Consider the following 19,972-nt stretch of genomic DNA (forward strand, 5'->3'; position numbering starts at 1 on the left):
TATTTTGCACAATGTTTTAAAAAATATTGTAACACATTATAAATAAGTTTGGTGTATTTGGGATGTGTATTTGTTATAAAATCGAGTTATAAAAACGAAATAATATTATTCCCCTACCGTGAACAAAATTTTTATAAATGTATATATAACATTTGAAACTATTAATTATCGACGATGGCCTCGTGGGTGAGCGATCAGCGGCGCTATCTTCTAACTGTAAGGTTGACGGTTGGAATCCCGGCAGGTGCGAAATTTTTTTTGTACTTGTAAAAATAAATATGGCGCACGTAACATTTCAAAAGTAATAAATATATTTGAATAATGAATGCAAATAAAAGTAAATTTATTAATTAAATTGTACATTTCATTTCACTCCTTTGTATCCATACAAAATAGTGATAATTCTATAAAAATGATTCAATTTTATTCATAAAAGTATGCAGAGGTAGATTTTATCATACAAAAGATAGAAAAATTAAAAATAAAAATTCTTCCTCAAAGAATATAATATTTTTAATGCCTAAATGGTTTGGTTGCAAAAACCTATTACAGCTCAGTCTCAGGCAGAATATGATATTTCCTTTTCTTCTGGATCAATCATTTCATCAATGTTTTGTTATGGCGTTGTCACGTTAAACTATCGTCCGTAAACCGACTTTACAGACAACCAATTTTTTTAATAATATATCATTTCTGTGAAAACTATTAAGTTCTAAAGGTGAATTATGAGTTCATTATCATATTCAGACAATTAATTAAGAAATTCTATATTATTGACTTTGTTAAGTGACAAAGTAGACTCATCATGACTGCATGAAGCCAGTTCTTGGTTAAACAAAAACCTAGTTCCTGTTATAAGATGGCTCACGATCCATCTGTTTTTCCATACATTCTCATTATGGATCTCAATACTTAGCCGATACTGACTACTAATTGCAAATCCATTACGTGTTTTACTGAATCGTTTGAGCTCATTTCAAACACAAAATGTAGCAGTGGGACAATTTGTGCAGTTTTCTGCTTTCTGAAGATCATTTAAATCGCAAAAACCAGAAGTAGTCCACACTGATTTTTCTTTTGAAAAAGTAAGCACTGCCAACAAAAAAGTTTCATCAATTTTTTTGCAGCCACATAACCCGGGTATATGTTAAGTGCATGGATGAAAATGCTTAGTGAATGCTTTTATTTTTGTCTCCAGAGCTAAAGGAGGTATAGGCCTGACACTAAGGATTATTTAATTTTTTTGTTCAAAACTGAAAGCATTACTTTTCATAAGTTTTTCTATAATACAGTTACAATTACTAATGCAAGATTCCTCTATATCCAATGAAACAGCATTACCTAAAATTCAAGGTTGAGAAACCTCGCTGCTTGCTTTTATTCTGGCGTGGAAACTTTCTTCACAGCAGCTTCCTGCCTGCGGTATAACCCGCCATGCTACACAAGCATTTCTCATATATTAAAGGAAAAGTTTATAGTTAATTTATAAAGCACCACTGTTCACTTTAACAAAAGAAAATGTTTAAGTATATTTTAAGACACTCAATAGTCATTAGTTTACATTAAAATATATACGTATATGTATATTTTCTCCTTGAGATTTTACACGTGGTTCTTACACAGTTTTTGCACAACAGAAGTGGCAAGCGAAGCCCCTGCCAGGCCAACGGAACCCCCGCAAGTTTATTCTTCTTAGATAGAGACACTATTCCAGCCACGCGCGCACAGTTACTGGCGGAGGCTTTGTATGGGCGGTATGCTTGTAGTGTTGAATGTAACATGCATTTACACTGCCAAAATTATTTTAATTGCTGATTCCATTTTCCAGCTAGTATAAAAAAAATATATATATATTTTTACTGTTGTGCACTGGTTAATGGAAGGGAAGCGCCGCTTCCACAGCTTCCATGGATGCCTCTGAATGTAATGCAATAAATTTCCTTGTCATGACACATACACTCTCTTAACCACTCAGCCATGGCCAGTGTGAAATGTAATTTGCAAAGGACTATCTGCAAATTGTTAAAATATTACCTTTTTTTATTTTAAAAGTCTTATATACCGTGTTATTTATCTAAAGGCAAAGAAAAAATATAAAGATAGGCGTAAGGTGATACAACTTCCGAGATTATAGTGAGTTTGGAACTACTTGAATACCATTTTGTTAGTGTAAATATTAAATTATACCAAGGACTTTACCTGAAGGTGAAAACATTATAAGATTTCAATGTTTTCTAAGTGTGAATGAGACCAAACTATTGTGCTATCTAGGCATGTGGTTTATGCCCAAATAATTTTATTTATAGCTTTAATCACTAAATATATGATTTGCAGAGAAAGCTAAATAAAGTAAATTCTTTAGTATATATAGTGCTTTAAATAATTATATTGAAATGATTTAAGACATTAATATATTTTATCTGTGGCTGAGCCAAGAAAATCAAAACTTTATAACTTTAAAATGAACATAAAGAAAACTCATGACAAAAATTATATGCATCATAAACCAAAAGAAACTCAAGATAAAATATTCCTTGCCTGAAACAAAATGAGCCAAAATAAATGTTTCCAGATCAACTGCCACAAAAAGTTGTCTTTGTTAGTAAAAAAAAATTGTGGAAGTTTTTATGTACCTACGTTTAGTTGGTATGGTATTTATGCTAAAAAAAATTAAGACAGTTTATTTTAAGTAATGCTTTCAACACAAAATTAAGTAGACATAAGTACATCAAAAGAAATTATAGTGGAGTTTGTAAACAAATGTAGGGGCACATTTAAGGGATGGATCTAGAGTAAATAGCACCAAGAGGGCGCTATTTGCTTTGGTATGAAGGTGCTATTGCTCAAAAGGGATGGGCACACAGAGAACTCTCCGAGTAGGCTAATTCCCCCATTTAAACATCTGGAACAAATGTTTTGTTTAAACTTATGAGTTTACACTTACTGCAGTAAATTTAAAATTTAATTTAAGTTTTACCAAGTGCTGCGACACAATTAATGCTTGGTATTATAAAAGATAGCTGAATTACAAATAAAGTATTGGAAACAGTCTGTTGGCTATTTCAAAATACTTGTCTCATGATCATACTATTGTTTACGTGCAATAATATTTCAACAGGATAACTAACAAGGAATTTAATGTTTGTGTTATATTTTAAAAAAGCAAATAAAAATATCAATGCAATTTTTTTGTTGAATGCAAGATTTTTGTTATAATTTTCTAATGCAACAAAACATGATTGAACTCCCTAGTTGTAAAAATCTAGTCTCAACTGGGTTAAGGCATAAAAAATAATACACACTGAATCTATAACTAAAATTTTTGATAACATTCCATGTAAGTGTGTTTTTACCACCCCATCAAAAATAAATAAAATATTTCCTAACAAAGTATTTTGGGTTTAGACACAAACATTAAGTTTTAAATTTACATTGTTTTATAAATGAAAGTTTGGATTTACAATTATTATACATCATTTTTCAAATAAAACTAAATAATCACTTTCAGAACAGTGAAATATATTTTCTAACTTTACCTAGCACCAGTATTATGATAAATTTAATTACTAAATACAGTACTGGAATTATTTTCATGAGGCTTACTTTGAAATATATTATTTTAACATATAGCACTTTGAATTAAAATTTTTTTTAAATAAAAGAACTCTTTGTGAGAATGGATGGAAAGCAGTTTTTTTCAAGTAAAAGAAACTTACTTGTACACTGAAGAATAAAAATGGTATAATGGATAATAAATCCAGGAACAAGATCTCTTGAAAGTGCAAAACATTTACGCTACAACACTGCTCAACTACGTAAAAATAGACATTGTTTATTTATCATGGTGGCCACTCACAGTCACCAAAAATATTCCCTGATTTTTCCCTGATTTCCCTGATTAAAAATTCAAAATTTCCCTGATATTTACAATTACAAAAAAAAACATACTTTTAATGAAATAATATACTATTATAGAAAGAGATTGCTCACATTTTAGCACCCTGCTGTATTTTATTCATTATATACATACGGAAGTTCGTTAAATAACATAATACATTTTAAATATGTCACTTGACATTATAGCGTCCCTTTCAATGACCTGCAGTCTGTGTTTTGTTTTATGTCTAGAGACCGGAAAAATTTGCGAATTCATTTCGCGATAGGCTAAAATACAAATAGTTATACCTCAGTGCTGCCTCTGCTATTGGCTCACTACTCACCTGGATGACTCTGGGCCAATGAGAAACACCCGACCAAAGCTTTATCGAATCTCAGGCTGCTACGTTGGGACGTCTCACAAGACAGCAGCCAATGAGTGGGTGGCATTTGACCGAGAGTACGCAGAACTATGGAGTTCATCCTACAGGTCATTGAACCGGCGAATTTTTCCTGTCCCTAGTAATGGGGTATTTCAGCGGCGAGCGCTCAAACATTTTTTCACACAACTTTTGATAACTGTTCTTATATTCATTTTTGAAGTGTAACATTTCTAGTTGTGAAATATTCTTAGTCTTAGTACTCTCAACAAGGGATAACATTACAGTGAAAATTTTACCTTGTGTTTGATTTAAAAATGAAACAACTAATGGATAAATCTTCACTACATTACAATAAGTACTCCCATCTGTAGCTAAAGCAAATGGTACACTTACTAAAGATTCAACAGTTTCAATTTAGTTTCACCAGCCATATACTCCACTAAGGCAGATGTTATGTTCTGGCACAGCTGTATTTCAGTGCAATTTTTGAGTCCGGAAACATAGCTCTACACAAATGACGCGAATGATCGGCTACTGCTATCGGTAAATTGTATTCTACCAAAAAACTTGTAAACAATAACTCTGCGTTTGTTACTTTCGTTTCTTCAGATGTAGCGAAAAACGACGATATAGATTTATTGCTCGTCACGGCTTTAAAATGTTCTGCATGTTTCTTTGATTCAATATGCCGTCTACAGTCATCCCTTCCACCATGTGCAATCGAAAAGTTACACGTGCATACATTACAAAACGCGTGGCGTTCCAAAACATTTGAAGATGACAAGCATGGCCATTCTTTTGAATAGTTTGGTCGAAAGTTCTGAAGAATAACGTTCTTTTTTTTTGCCCCAGATAGGAACACATTGTTCTGTCACACGCTTCATTTCTACAACCGGCACTGAAGAACACAACATTATCGAACAACATAAAATGGTTTCACGTCTGTAGACACGACAAAAACACTTTGATGAAAAAAATGGCTTTCAAGAAAGTAATTAACACAACACAGGTTAGCCAAAGTACCGTACAAAAATTATCGTGATGTAAGTAGCTAACAAAAGAAAATTCCGAGAATATGTACTAGTTGTATCGTACAACGGACGTAATACCGTACCATAACATATCTGTTTATTTTCATGAAACAAGTTAAAATTATAGTATAACATATTAATAACTACTATACTGATGTATGCAAATGTATAACACAGCCAGACATGACACTGCTACAAACAGTACCACAAAACATAATATGATGCTACTCAAGACTACTAGCTCACCTTATATTCTGCAATAATCTGTCTCACTCGCATCTGTACATCATTGTGAAGTGGAGTCAATCCATCAATTTCATCCAAATTAGCATTGCATGCCATTTGCACATTTGATATGGAAATATTTTCATCAGTGGGGCAGGGAACATAGGAATACAGAGGAGGTGTCGAATATCGTGATGTTTTCCCACTGGTCGAGCTACTGGCACTACCGTCGTTGTCCAACAAAAAATGTCTATTGTTAGTACAAGCTTTGTGAAAGTCATTACACGATGTGATATCAGATGCATCAAAATCAGATATGGTGTGCTCTGACACCTGCATACCATTTTCAGATGGCAATGGTTTCTCTAACAAAATTTTAGAATCGTTTGGTTTCTTTTTGTCATGTTCCACATCGGTGAAGGAACGTGCCAATTCGCTGGCAACTAGGGTGTCAGTGGAGCTATCCACAGACAAAGATAGGACACTGACATCTGGGAAAGTGAAGCCACCATTTGTACAAGTCTCTGGCTGAGCCACAGATGAGTTTTTACAACTGGCATGTCCTTGCCCCACAGCATCTTTACTTTTTTTATGCACTGCTGGCAAGTCAGCCATTGGTAGACACAAATCTAAAGCTGAGGCAGGGTGCTGTGGAGACTCCTCTATCACTTCACCAGTATATGCCTCTTCTATGGACAAAGATCTTGACTGGAATGCCCTGGAAACCAAATAAAACAAATCATAATTATTACATACACACCTATACAATTGTTTTACAACTTTCAATCACACAATCATTAGAGTATGCTTGCCACTGGGTCAACAGGGCAGTACAGAATACCTACAAAATCAGTTTTACAAAACTAACTCAGTTCACTTTGTTATTCAAAACAAAAATAATATTAGTAATCTTATTTCTTAGAAAAACACTTTAGAATATTAAGATAAAGTTTTTTTGAAAATCTGTATTAAGAAACGTGTGCCCTGTTAAAAATATTCTAGATAATTATTTATTATGCTTGTATTAAGGAGTAACAGTGGCAAAAATGTCAAACTTAAAAATACATGATCAAACATTATTATCATAAAAGATACATGAAAAGCCTGGGCTTATTTTAAAATAGTACATGCACAGATCTGAAACATAAAAGTTGAATATACACAAACAGATACATAGCAGCTGACACAATGGACTCAAAGCACATGCACAGGGAAATAGCACGTGCATTAAGAGCAGGAAGTTGACCAACTTTTACTTTTTTGTGTGTTGTGCACCACTTACTCTCAATTCCAAATATAAAGAAGTATGTATGAATGTTTAAAAAACACTTGAATTCTATTCTCGGCTTTCCTATTTTGAGCCAGATATTATCCAGTAGGGGAGGTAGGGGAGGGATGGGCACTTTTTCACAATTTAATGCATAACAAATCAGATTTTATAGATAATCAACATTTATTGCCAATTCTTATTGCACCACACATTTAGCTAGATATCTTAGAGAGAACTTTCTTAAAATTATAATCAGTCTCAACATTACGAGATAATTTCAGAAATTAGTCAAAAGTGCCCAATGCTCCCTATGGCAGGGAGGTTTGGACACACCTATAAAACACTTTATATCCATAATAGAATCCAAAAATAAAAGTTAACAACAAATAAAAAACATCTTAAATAGTATCTTCTTAACTTATCTAAGATTAGGTATAACCCATAAAGGTTTATCAAATGTGTACTTAGAGTTACCACGTTTGGTTTTATTGCATGTCTTTGGACCTGGCAGTTTAGTTTTGATGTCGTCTAGTGGGACACTAGCTAAGTCATCTACTTCAGGGAAAAAAAAAAAAGGCGTTTCTTATCTTACTCAGCCTCATATATTTTATTCTAGCCATGGTATGACTAATGTCTTCGATTCGGCTGACATAGTGCACAACAGTCTTTTTTGTATTAAATTTAACGAGCACAAAATCATTCATTTTGAAAATTTCTGTCAATCAATATCACATCATCTTCATCTAACTCTTTTTCAGACGTTTCTTCCAAAATTAATCCCTCAGAACTGTCAGCGAGTAAAACATTTTCTACATCACTATCACTACTGCTCATTTGCCTTTTCTTTACTCTATTCGATGTTAGTTCTGGTGTAAGTTTAAAATCTGTTTCTTCTCTGTATTTTTAAGAACTTTTTTTTCCTGCCTCTCTCTGTAATTAAAAATAATTCAAATAATTTAATTAAAGCAGGTAATTAGAATTTAAAAATATAATCCTATACTCAATTATATAGGAGCATTGGGCATGCCCAAACCTCCCTCACATCAGAATGCCCATTACTCCCTCTGTATACATTTTCAACATAAGTTACAGGTATTTTTAATTTAGGTATTTAAGCAGAATTTCAGTTTAATTTATAAGTTAGTAAATATACAATAGATATATAATAAAAAACAGACATACCTTTCGTTAGTTTTCTCTTTATTACAATCCGAAACCACAACAAAATATTTACTTTTACGAGCGCATAACCTTCAAACATGTCTGTGTTTAACAACTGACAGAAATGACAGATAGTCTATGGATAAACAGTGTTGCCAGTCAGTAAAGTAAACTACCAAATTAGGGAAAAAATAAAATCTGTGACCGGATCAGAATAAAAGGAGGGTGCCCATGTCTAATGACTGCCCGTCCCTCCCCTAACTCCCCTACCTTCCATAAGAATATTGAAATAAAAGTGTATTTTTATTTTGGAACAATTAAAAAAAAACAGAAATCTGAGATAGAATTTTATGGTTACAACTAATAACAAACTATTTAATTTATTTTTAAAGGTTGTTACACTGCAGACCTCCCAGCTAGCTCAAAAATTGGTATGGAGTGCACATTCATGAACACTTGCAGACATTTTTGGAGGCTGCAAAATATTAAAGGGGGGGGGGGGGGGGGGGGGGGAAGTAAATACTGTCAATGATTTGTTCCTTAAATAATGTCTCTCGGGCCCAAACATATTTTTAACTGTTTTTTAAAATAATACTTGGGAAATTCACAGTCACCATGGCCATCATCTTGCGACCATGAAAACCGATATATTTTGAAAATACAAATTGGTCGCACAACACATCTTCACTGGCTCCAAAAACACAAATTAACTGTGTTCACAGGTACCGAAAATTGAATATTAAATTCTGCTTGTAATTAAATCCCGTGGGTGCTGGAAACACATGGTTCAAAGCCAAAGGAATCAGTTCTCGGGGCAGTGGCGAAATCACTCACTCATTGCTTAAGGTTAATACGTACGACTGTGGTCACTGAAATCTAAAAAAAATTTTGAAAGATGAAAAAAGTTGAATATAACAGGTAGCGCTCAGACCAAAGCTGAGAAATTTACTATTCAACTCACATAAATATGTTATTTGCGACCCATCGCCCAATACGTGACTGACCGGTACCTCGTACAGACAATGACTGGAGACATGACCATCCTCTAGGAGCTGATTCATTATAAAGCAAGCAAATTGTCAGGAACACTTAAAGTATAAAAAGATCTAAATTATGATTAACACATATGGCAAACACACAATTGCTTCTAAAAGGAATAAAAGCTGCTAAATAAATGTTATTGGACAACTGAACCATAGTACTGTATATAGGAAGACAACATAATATATTGTTAATAAAGCTGTTTAATAAGTGATGATGGCAATAGCCTGAGTCATTACAAAGTGTTATCATTTTAGGCATATTTTGAATGAGAAAAAATTCCTTATTCTAGTAGCTAAGAACATCTGAATAAATATCACTTATATTTTAAAACCCTGTTCACCGGTGTGTAACGGTACAAGGTGATACAGTGTTGAGACAGTAAACTCTCATTCCATGGGACCGGGTTTGAATCCCAGTTTGGCCATCCAGATTTTGGTTTTTCATAATTTCCCTTCTAATGACCTTGGTGTCAACAAGACATTGATTGTAAATAATTTTTATTTTATTATTTTAATTTTACCAGTGTGAGACCCCTATTATAAGAAACACATGCTGTCATAAATTTATGTTAGTAAATAATCAATACCAAATACTGGAATCATTTTATAATATCAGTGCATACATAGTTGGATTTGAAATTTGGGGTTTATTTTTTATTTTATTTTCATGGCCTTTGATAATCCACTATGCTGCTAAAGAAGACACTACAAAAAGGTCACCAAAATATTGTAATTTTACATGCTGAAAGTAGTTACTTACAGCACTCTCCCCACATTTGGATCACTGGATCGCCTTTGTTGACTTACAGCAGGCACTTGAGACAAATGAACAAGATTATCACAAGACCGAGTTTTGCAGATGGCCACATGACGATCAGAAGTGACAGAAGGTTTATCTTCCTTTGAGGTTTTACGACGAACTGATAATGTGGAAGGCATTAGTGGTCTTGATGGAGAATCTTTCAAACCCATGTACACATCAGTCCATAGAACCAGGTCCCGCATATTGCAAGATGGCCATAAAACCTATTAAAAAAACATACATTTACCCTTGCAACAGTCAAGAAGACAAACAGAAAACCAACTTAATTTGATATACTTTATCATAGTTACAAAGGATGGATAATGTATTACAGTAAATTTTTATGTGTAAAAATCATAAAAAATAAAGTTTCATGACTGTTTTGAAAAGTTAATAATTAAGAAATTTTCTCATAAATCGGAAGTGTTTGGCAATTTATCAGTGTTTTCAATTATAACTGATTTAAAAAAAAATTGAAGTTCTTTTAAACCTTTCTAAACAGGATTTTAGTGTATTTATATTTTGATGCACAACAAAATGTTTTATGTTAGAAACTTTCTAATGTAATTAACAAGAAGTTAACTTATGAGTTAATACTCTGTAAAAGCTCTCAGTTAAATTTGACTCTCATACACCAGGTGCCCACAATAAAATAGTCAAAAGAGGCGGGGTTAAAAGAACGAGCAGGTCATGCAATAGGTTCATTGGGGCCAGTCCATTGCTAAGAAAACTGAAATAGACACATCTATAAGAAACTTTGTCAATGTTCCCTCATAATAAATTTAATATTTTTAGGTTTCTATTAAAATTAGGGATTTTTTTTTTTTTTTGGTGTGGAAACCCATTAATACACCTAGAGAAATGGTAAATATAATTTGAGTACTCCTGTTAATTAATTTGTTTCAGTTTTATTCTGCTAGTCAATGTATAAATTGGCTGGATATTCAATAAGGCAGTAAGTTAACACTAGCCCTTCCAGTATAATTAAGTGGAAAATGATAAAAGTTGTTTATAGAAACATATAATATGTGGGACATGGAGTAGATTAAAGTGGAAATCATGAACTATTATAATAAAAAAAATTTATTGGTGCAAAATTTATATACATAACACAATTATTTCATATTAAAATTATAAATCTAGTTAAAATATTTACTAAATGAAAAAAATAGCCTAATTTAAATACTAAATATTAAAGTTATATTTCAGCAAGTGCGACAAAAGATTAAGTAACAGGAAAAAAAAAATGGGAATTTGTTTCTTCATTGTTTTTTCATTATTACCTTATTTGTGTTTCAAGTTTGACACTAGAGATGGGTGAGCCTCCAATTTTAACACTAGAGCCAAGCCGAGCTTTGAATAAATAACACCAAGCCAAGCTGAGCTTGAGCAATCTTCCCAAATTTTAGTCACGCCAAACTCAAAGACACCAACAATTTTGAGACCCAGCTAATATTACCTTCCACATTAATAAAATCATGAAGAAATTAAAAATTCCCAAAATTTTGTATTTAAAACATGAATATAAATTATTTTCAGGACAAGATTCCTTTGTTTTCAACAAGTCCTCACGAGCACAGAGCACATACCTGACAGAGAAGTCACTCAAGCATTTTGTGGTCGCTTAACTTTTTTGCGATCTCTACCTCTATCAATATATGAACACTAACCTTACTTTCTTATCACATTTTCTGTGTTTGGTAGTACTATTTATTAACAAACTAAATTGGTACTACAACCACAGGAATATAAAAATTTATAGGTTTCTTTATTTACATTACATTGAATTACAATTCTTCAAGTACATGAAACTTAATATGTCAACAATTAAATATGCGAAAAAAATTTTATAATTTAGTATTTAACTGTACCATACAAAAATACACTTTTTTAATGGCCATACCAAACAGTTGAATAGGATATTCCAGTTGCAAAAGTAACAGAATAAAACTGATACCGTTAATTTATAGGAACAACTATTCTTTAAATATACATTAGGTAATTTTCTTTAGTCTGCTGTCATAAATTACTAAATGAATTTATTTACTTATTTCTGTATTGTAAGATGCACATAATCACTCCTTAGGGAGATTGCGAGGAATGTGCACCATAAAAACCAAAATAAATGACAACACAATACAGGGTGCAGAGAACAAATATAACAGAAACAACAACATAGACATACAGAATCATTAAAATGAAAGAAAAAATTAAATAAAATAAAAGGTTAGAATAATAATGTACGCAGGCTTTCACAGCCATTGTCTGAAGTAGCTTGGCTTCTGGGTTGTAGCTTTGTCCTACAGTAGGTAACTGCTTCCTGATGATGGCGACTGCAATGTCGACCGAAACGTAAGTGAATTATTCGCCAAGGACAAAGCAACAACCCAGAAGCCAAGCTACTTTAAAAGGTTAGAATGTTAATAACATGAAACATACAACAGAAGTACTGAAATACGTATTAAAATAAAATGTTAGAATCTAGTACTATAACATACATTAACAGGACATAAATGAGAAACATGTTATCATATTGTTTAAATAATTATTAATTATAGTTGATTATGGTTGTCCAATAGATCCTGTTCATTATAATTAGTTGTTAGTCTGAATGTCACTGTTTCTGTTTAAGGTTCATAAGGTGGATAACAAATGGCTATGAAATTGAAGAAATTTTATGCCTATGTTATATAGTATATATTTGCAAATAATTCTTGTAAAAACAATTTTAACAAAAAGTGAGTCTAAGTAGATTCTATGATCCGAGAGAGAAGTAAAATTGGCACGGGAAATTGTTTATTAGAATTCAAATTAAGTGTCTTTTTTTGAATATTTAAAATTTGGTCACTATCAGATTCAATTATACTATTCCAAAGTATTGAACAATATTCAAGTTTTGATCAAATTAGAGCTAAGTATAGTAAAAGAATGGAGTCTGCAGAAGTAGCATGAAAAGTGATTTATTTGATAAGGGCTAACATTTTTTGGAACTATAAATAAGAGAGGCTACATGTTGATGGAAAAAAAAATTGGATTCTACAATGATACAGAGATCTTTTATTGAAGTAGATTTTGGGATGATGTATTGTCCAATAAGTAGTCAAGTTTATTAGGAATATATATCCTAGTGAAGGTTATTATTTTAGGTTTTCCTCTAATAAGTGTAACTAGATTTATAGTGCACTAATTATTATTTTCATTGATATTGGTTTGTAAAAATAAGCATTCATTTTGAGAGGTTATTTTTCTATTGAAATGAAAGGAGCACTAATTGAGTGATTCAGTGCCAGTGAGATATCATTAATGAAAATATTAAAAAGTATTGGAGACAAGGTACCACCCTGAGGAACACCAGAGCATGTGATGAAATACGGAAAAATACAGTTCTTAATAGTAACTTAAGAATTTCGATTTCTAAGATAACTGGAAAACAAATTTATAAAACAATCATTGAGTCCAAAATTAGATATTTTACTAAGTATAGAATTACTAACAGAATCAAAGGTTTTGCCAAGGTCAAAGAACAGGCATCAACTTGGCTTCTACTAATTACTTCATTATAAATAAGATTAAAGAAAGTAATAAGATTAGTTGCAGTGGACACACCTGTTCTATATCCATGCTGAATATCAGATAGGCTATTTTTTATTTGGCAATTTAAAATTTGAAAAATAATTTTTTTAAATATTTTTGAAAAGCCATTCAAAAGAGATATGGGTCTATAATTTGAAACACATAATCTAGAACCACTTTTGAGTACAGTTATTACTTTGGTAGTTTTCCATTTATCACGAAAAACCCTGATTTTTAAGACTCATACTAAACAAATGTTTTAATAAAGGAACCAATAAATGTGACCAACCTTTAAGTATAAAATTAGGTATCCCATCTGTACTAGTAAACATGAAGGATTTTAAAGCTTTAATGCCCGACAGTACCAATGAATCAGAAATTTCAGGAACTGATATAAAAGCATGTGACATAGTTGATTTAAGATCTGGTTGAATGATAGATGCAGAGCTGCCAACCTCAAATCACACCCATCAGTAATGACAATTATATAAAAAAAGTACGCGTAAATCATGCATGATAAATTTTTCCTGGGGAATTATGACACACACAAGATAAAACAAGGACAATAATATGCAAAAAAAATGAAAAATATAGGCCTATGTATACGAATACAATGCAAATTAATGAATCGAAAAAAAAAAAACTTTTTGAACAATACAATCATCTGAATATGTAAGAAATGTCAATTTTACTGGAAATTTTGAATCTTCAATTCAAAGTATTCAAAGTTAAACTTTAGAACAACTGTCTTTTTATTTGCTTCTTTTATCCTGGTTGGATAAGAACTGTCATGTAAACAAACAACAGAATACAAACACAAGGACTTAAAAACAATAACTGAGTTTGTTACTTTCGTTTCTTCAGATGTAGCGAAAAAACGATGATATAGATTTATTGCTCATCATGGATTTAAAATGTTCCGCATGTTTTTTTGATTCAATATGCTGTCTACAGTCATCCCTTCCACCATGTGCAATCGAAAAGTCACACGTGCATACATTACAAAATGCATAGCGTTCCGAAACATTTGAAGACGACAAGCATGGCCATTCTTTTGAATAGTTAGGTCGAAAGTTCTTAAGAATTGCGTCCCCCCCCCACACACACACAAACACACAGATACACGTTCTGTCATACGCTTCATTTCTACAACCGGCACTGAAGAACACAATACTATCGAAAAACATAAAAAATTTTCACGTCTGTAGACACGACAAACAAAAACACTATGATGAAAAAAATGGCTTTTAAGAAATAAATTAAAACAACACAGGTAAGCCAAAGTACCGTACAAAAATTATTGTGATGTAAGTAGCCAAGAAACGAAAAGTCCGAGAATATGTACTAGTTGTATCGTACAATGGACGTAATACCATCCCATTATTATTTCAAAACACGAGAATTAATGTACTTATTTCGACAGTACATGCGCATACTTACTAGTTCCGTTATTGGCGCAACCACGTGATGTATTCAAACTGCGTTCACGAAACACGCACAGCAGAAACGGAATTTTCTCCGTTTCCATTCAGCACAAAGCCTCGTTTCCGTAATAAACCAGTTATGTTCCGTAATTCCGTAATTCAGTATTAAATCCGCAATAATTACTAAAAATCCTTAATGGTTGGCAGCTCTGTAGATAGTATTGGATAACATACACACTTGCAAAATATTGACCAAATTGATTATACAACAAAGTAGGATCACAAATCACAAAGCCATTCATGTTTAAAGAGTATTGTTAATTATAAACATTTTTAATAATTTTCACATAACGTCAAAACGTTTTGGGGTTTCGCTTGATGTTGTTATTGATTGTTTTAGTCCAAACTTTTTTGTCTTGCTTGGTGAGTGTTTATGCTAGTTTGCAATAATATGAGAAATTAGTATGGCAAAGTATATTTTTGTTTCTTTTATATAGTTTATGAAAATGTTTCTTTGATTTCAATACTCGTATTAATTCCTTTAAAACAACTGGGAAAATTTCAAAGTTTTTGGAGTAGTTACCAGAGTGAATTCGTTGATATTCTTATAAATACATGTGTTTAATTGAACAAAGAGGTTGTTAACATCGGTGGATTTATACATATTTGTCCAATCATAGTTAATACCATTATAGAGTGCATAGCAATCTCCATTTTTGTAGGATCTAAAAGGAATGGCATACACCTATCCCTCACTTAGCATGTCTTCAGATTGCGCGGATTCATTTAGCGCGATGTGAATTTTACTGCCCCAGTCTTGAATAGCACGTCTGTAAATTTCAGTTAGCACGAAATCTCGGCAGACAAAAAAAAAAGAGCCGAGCACGACGCTACAAAGTCTGTTTCAACTTCTGTAAACAACAGCTGTACCGTGGCATACAGTTAGCCAAACAAGGGGGGAAGAGATGCGCGCGCAGGTCTGTCTATGCTATCGGCTGTTGTACAAACATCAGCTATGGCAAGTAAAGCTGCGGCTATGGAGTGTGAAGGACCAAATGTTTTTACGTTCGCGCGTATGCCGCAGTGCCGTACCGTTGTCGCCTGCTTACAAACCGGGCCGTAAACTCAGTCTAGCCAGTGGCAGGGAATTCACTAAACAAAAGCAACGTCTGCCCATTCAGCTGCCGGTAACTGTACATGCTTGAACACTCATAATGCTTCATGTTCAAGTATTTGAGACCAAACTAGAAGTATTACGGCGCGCAGATTGTCATGAAGGCCATGCTTACGTTGGTTGTACTTTAGTTTTAAGCAAGTCAACTGTGCGTATAATCGTACAAAATAAGGACTCTTACCAAAAGTTTATATGAGTCTGATGCTGTTGGTTGTACTAGCGGGAATATATTTGACATTAGATACTGGAACAGAAATGAACAGATGATTCACATGGAAAAGTTTTTTAAATGAATGTTGCAATGAAAAAAATAATCATTGGCCTGACAGGATTGGTGTGAACCAGGTGGTGATACGCGAATAATGACTTTAATTTTTGAAAAATTAAAATGTAACTATCCGGACAGTAATATCGGTTTTACTGTCAGTGAAGCATGGTTTGGAAAGGTACGCGATGGGAGGCATTTAATGATAAATGGTGTGACATATTTATAGATGAGTGTTATTCAACGCATTTATATTACGTAAAGTATATTTTCCTACACAATTTTGGAACACATTAAATAAATTAGCCTTGCTATTTATGGAAACTATTGCTTCAGAATATGCGATTTCGAATAAACTTAACATTTTTAGGAGCAAATTAGTCGTGCTAAGTGAGGGATAGGTGTAATTTGACTTATAAATAACACTATCAAAAGTTGGTTTGATAACTAAAGGAGGATGGTATAAGTCTACATTGACAAGCACATCATCTGCTTTTACAGGGTGGCCACCCAATCCACAAAATAAAATTCCCTGATTTTTCCATGTGAAAACTGAGATTTCCCCGATATTTATAACACTCATTTAAACTTTCAAAATACATTTCCTGGCAAGATACAGTATATGGTATGTACATAATAAATGCATCTGTTACATACCTGCATTCCAAAATCGTTGAAAATTTGATGGACTTTATCAACAAGGGCAAAATAAATAAGCCTGTGTCTGTGAAAGTTAGTGTCAGTTACTAACATCAAATCATCCTCTAATGTAAATAGATCTTCAAAAGCAATTTATCATTTTGTATAAATTTCCAAACAGAAAACTTATCAGTCATAACACTATCCTAATTCACTTCAGTATACACACATAAAACAAAACTTTTGATTAAAATAATTGTTAAAACCTAACTAAGTATTTTTAAAAGACTAAATTTCTGCATCAATAAGTGAAGCTTCCTTTTTTTGCTTCTTCTAAGAGTTTTGGTTTTTTAACAGCCATTGCAGTTCTTTTTTTTTTTAATTTTGGCATCATTATTGGCCTGTTTTTGAGCTTTCATTTTAGATGTTGCTTCCTTATAACGAGCATGAGAGTTTCGGGCAGCATGAATGACTTCCTTAGAAATATTGGATATAAAGGCGTCAACTCCACCTGCTGCTGTTACCCCATCATAAACATGTCTCTGGGCTACAAGTGATTCTTCTCTGAGGTTTTCCACTAAGCACTCGGGATTAATTGAGAAACCTCTCCCTAGATTTGCATTTCATGCGACCAGGTGAGGACAAATTTAGGAAAGGATACAAGCTCTCACAATTTGGTTGAGAGGCTACAAGTTTCATCCATAAACTATCCAATTTATTCTCTTTTCTTACAAATGTCTTCATGGTGTCCTTCACATCTTCTGCATCACACAAAACCCTTAACTGACTCTCAACTCTCTCAGCTTTGATTCCTGAAATCCAGTTGTTATCCACCAAGATTTTTAGTCTGCTTTATACGTTTGTTTCGCAGAGTTGGTCGCACTAAAACATCTGGATCGAGACAGGAGATCCTCTCAGTCAGAGAGTATTTAAGAGGCGAGCGTTCCAGCATTTTCTCACAAAACTTTTTCAAGCAATTCCTACAATCATTTTTAAAATGCAGTATTTCCAGTTCAGATGCACTTTTGATTTTATGCAGAGAATCATGAGTTGCATAACCAATATCAACATGCTTTGCTCCCAGTAAACTATTTTTATCAGAAAGATCAATACCCGTGACCTTACTAGAAGAGTCCAGCTTCTCAGATTTGACAAATTTTGTCATGATATTTTTCACCAGTGAGTTTAGTGCCTCGAACAACAGAGGTGCCATTGGTGCATCAGAATGAAAGTCGGTCAGGAAAGGCTCTACAGTGGAAGCCAATGAATGGAAAAAAAAAAAAAAAAGCTTGGAAAGTAAAAACTTATCTTTCAGTAGTTCTGACATGACTGAGAAACTGTTACACTGTGGAAAATTTTTTTTGGTTACTTCTACTACATAATTTTCTAGAAAAGGCACAATTATCATTGCTCTTTCTGCTACATTGGTGTTTTCCAACCATCGTATGGGACAAAATTTCAATGGGAAAGTATAAGAGCCAGAATACTGAATATAATCACTTCTACACGAAGGCACATTTTTAAATAAGAAATACAGAGCTCTCAGAAACTCCTTTACCTTCCACCCAGTGGCCTTGATTGATGCCTTAAAAGCCCCATGAAGAGAATGCAGCCTACATGTGCCAATATCCAAAATTGATGCAACACTTGGACCTTTCTTCAAAAAGTCACGTAAATCTTTCATAAGCTTAACATTAACGTTTGGCCCATCCATTCAAACCTGTACAATTTTATACAAATCAATCTCACTTAAGGCTGAAGTCAGGGCTTTTAACAGGTCTTGTGATGTTGCCTGCCCAACAAATGCAGAACAAAAATACCTTGTAACGAATTGGTTACCTCATTTCAGAACCTAACCATAACATCCATCTGACATCTTTGTGCCACCTTGTTGAGAGATTCATCGAAACAAATCACAATGTGTGAAGCATCTGAACACATTTTAACAAGTTCTCTATGGAAATATGGTGCCAAACCATACACGACCAGATAAGAAATTTTTGTACGGTGTAGCTGCATTTTTTGGACAATCATAGAATCAGGAAACATAACCTTTAAATACGATGCATTTATTTCCGCACTGCGAAATGACATATGTGGCATAACTGTAAAAACACACCAAATGATCTCCGCACGAGTCACATTTTCATTCATAATAAACCTATTCATACCACATGACTCTTGCCTAGATTTAACCTCACTTACAACTATAGTGTTTTCTGATATATTTGTAACAGCAGTAGCTGCTGGCGTAGAAGACTTCTGCGAAAATAAGTCAGGTGTAATCTCAGATCCATGAGGTGATTTATCAGCACAATTAAAAAATACGTCCAATGTGCATCCCGAACCCGAAAGCTTTGTTATCGATTTATGTTTCTTGCCATTTAAATGACTCCTCACTGCAGTCTTTCCCATATTACTTAATGAAAAGGTTGTGTTGCACAAACTGCATGCCGCAGAGAATGGATTTTCTTTTACCGGGCGAAGCCATTCCTTAAACCGCTGATCAACAAGCCAGTCTTGTGAAAACTTGCACTTATAATTGGCGTTCATTTAACAAGTTGCATGAAAAAAATGTACCTTCTATTCTACACAAACACACTGCAAAATACAAATAGAAGCCAACCATTTAAATAAGCCACACAGATACTGTAGCCGATAAAATGTGAACACTGGCAGAGCTTTGTTTGTCAGCTGTGATGGTTGAAGGCCTTCGGCATGTGGTTGGTTTGTCAGCTGTAATGGTTGCAGAGCTTCCCTGGGAATAGCAGATTTGTTAGAGTACAAATCCCTGTTTTCTGAAATGCATTAACTATGTTCTTCTGGCAAAAACTTTGAATGAATGCAGGATTAAGTATGGTACGAAAATGAGTTCTATTGGATTTTTCTGTGGGATTTTCCTTCATGTAGGAATTCATGCTCTGACCCCAATGTGATTTCAGTGATTTATAAATCCCAACATCTAGGGGCTGCAGCAGATGTGTTGTGTGCGCAGGAAATGTGAATAAGAAAATGGAATTTTCTTTTGCTAATAAAATGACAGCTGGATTTATGTGCAAAGCGTGCGAGTCCATAAGAAGAATAACTGGGCGAGCAGGAGGAATGG

General features: G+C 33.4%; 1 protein-coding gene across 4 annotated transcripts in view; it reads right to left on the reverse strand.

The window, feature by feature from the left end:
• Positions 1 to 19,972, reverse strand: part of LOC134529370 (myotubularin-related protein 4) — a 263,105-nt gene that overhangs the window by 57,933 nt on the left and 185,200 nt on the right. For all 4 annotated transcript variants that reach the window (XM_063363357.1, XM_063363359.1, XM_063363356.1 and 1 more), the window contains exons 11-12: positions 9,750 to 10,015; positions 5,537 to 6,233 (exon numbers count right to left, since the gene is read on the reverse strand). In XM_063363357.1, coding sequence (XP_063219427.1) covers positions 5,537 to 6,233; positions 9,750 to 10,015 — 963 coding nt within the window. The remainder of the gene's footprint in view (positions 1 to 5,536; positions 6,234 to 9,749; positions 10,016 to 19,972) is intronic.

Source organism: Bacillus rossius, chromosome 2, assembly GCF_032445375.1.
Source record: "Bacillus rossius redtenbacheri isolate Brsri chromosome 2, Brsri_v3, whole genome shotgun sequence".
Lineage (NCBI taxonomy): Eukaryota > Metazoa > Arthropoda > Insecta > Phasmatodea > Bacillidae > Bacillus > Bacillus rossius.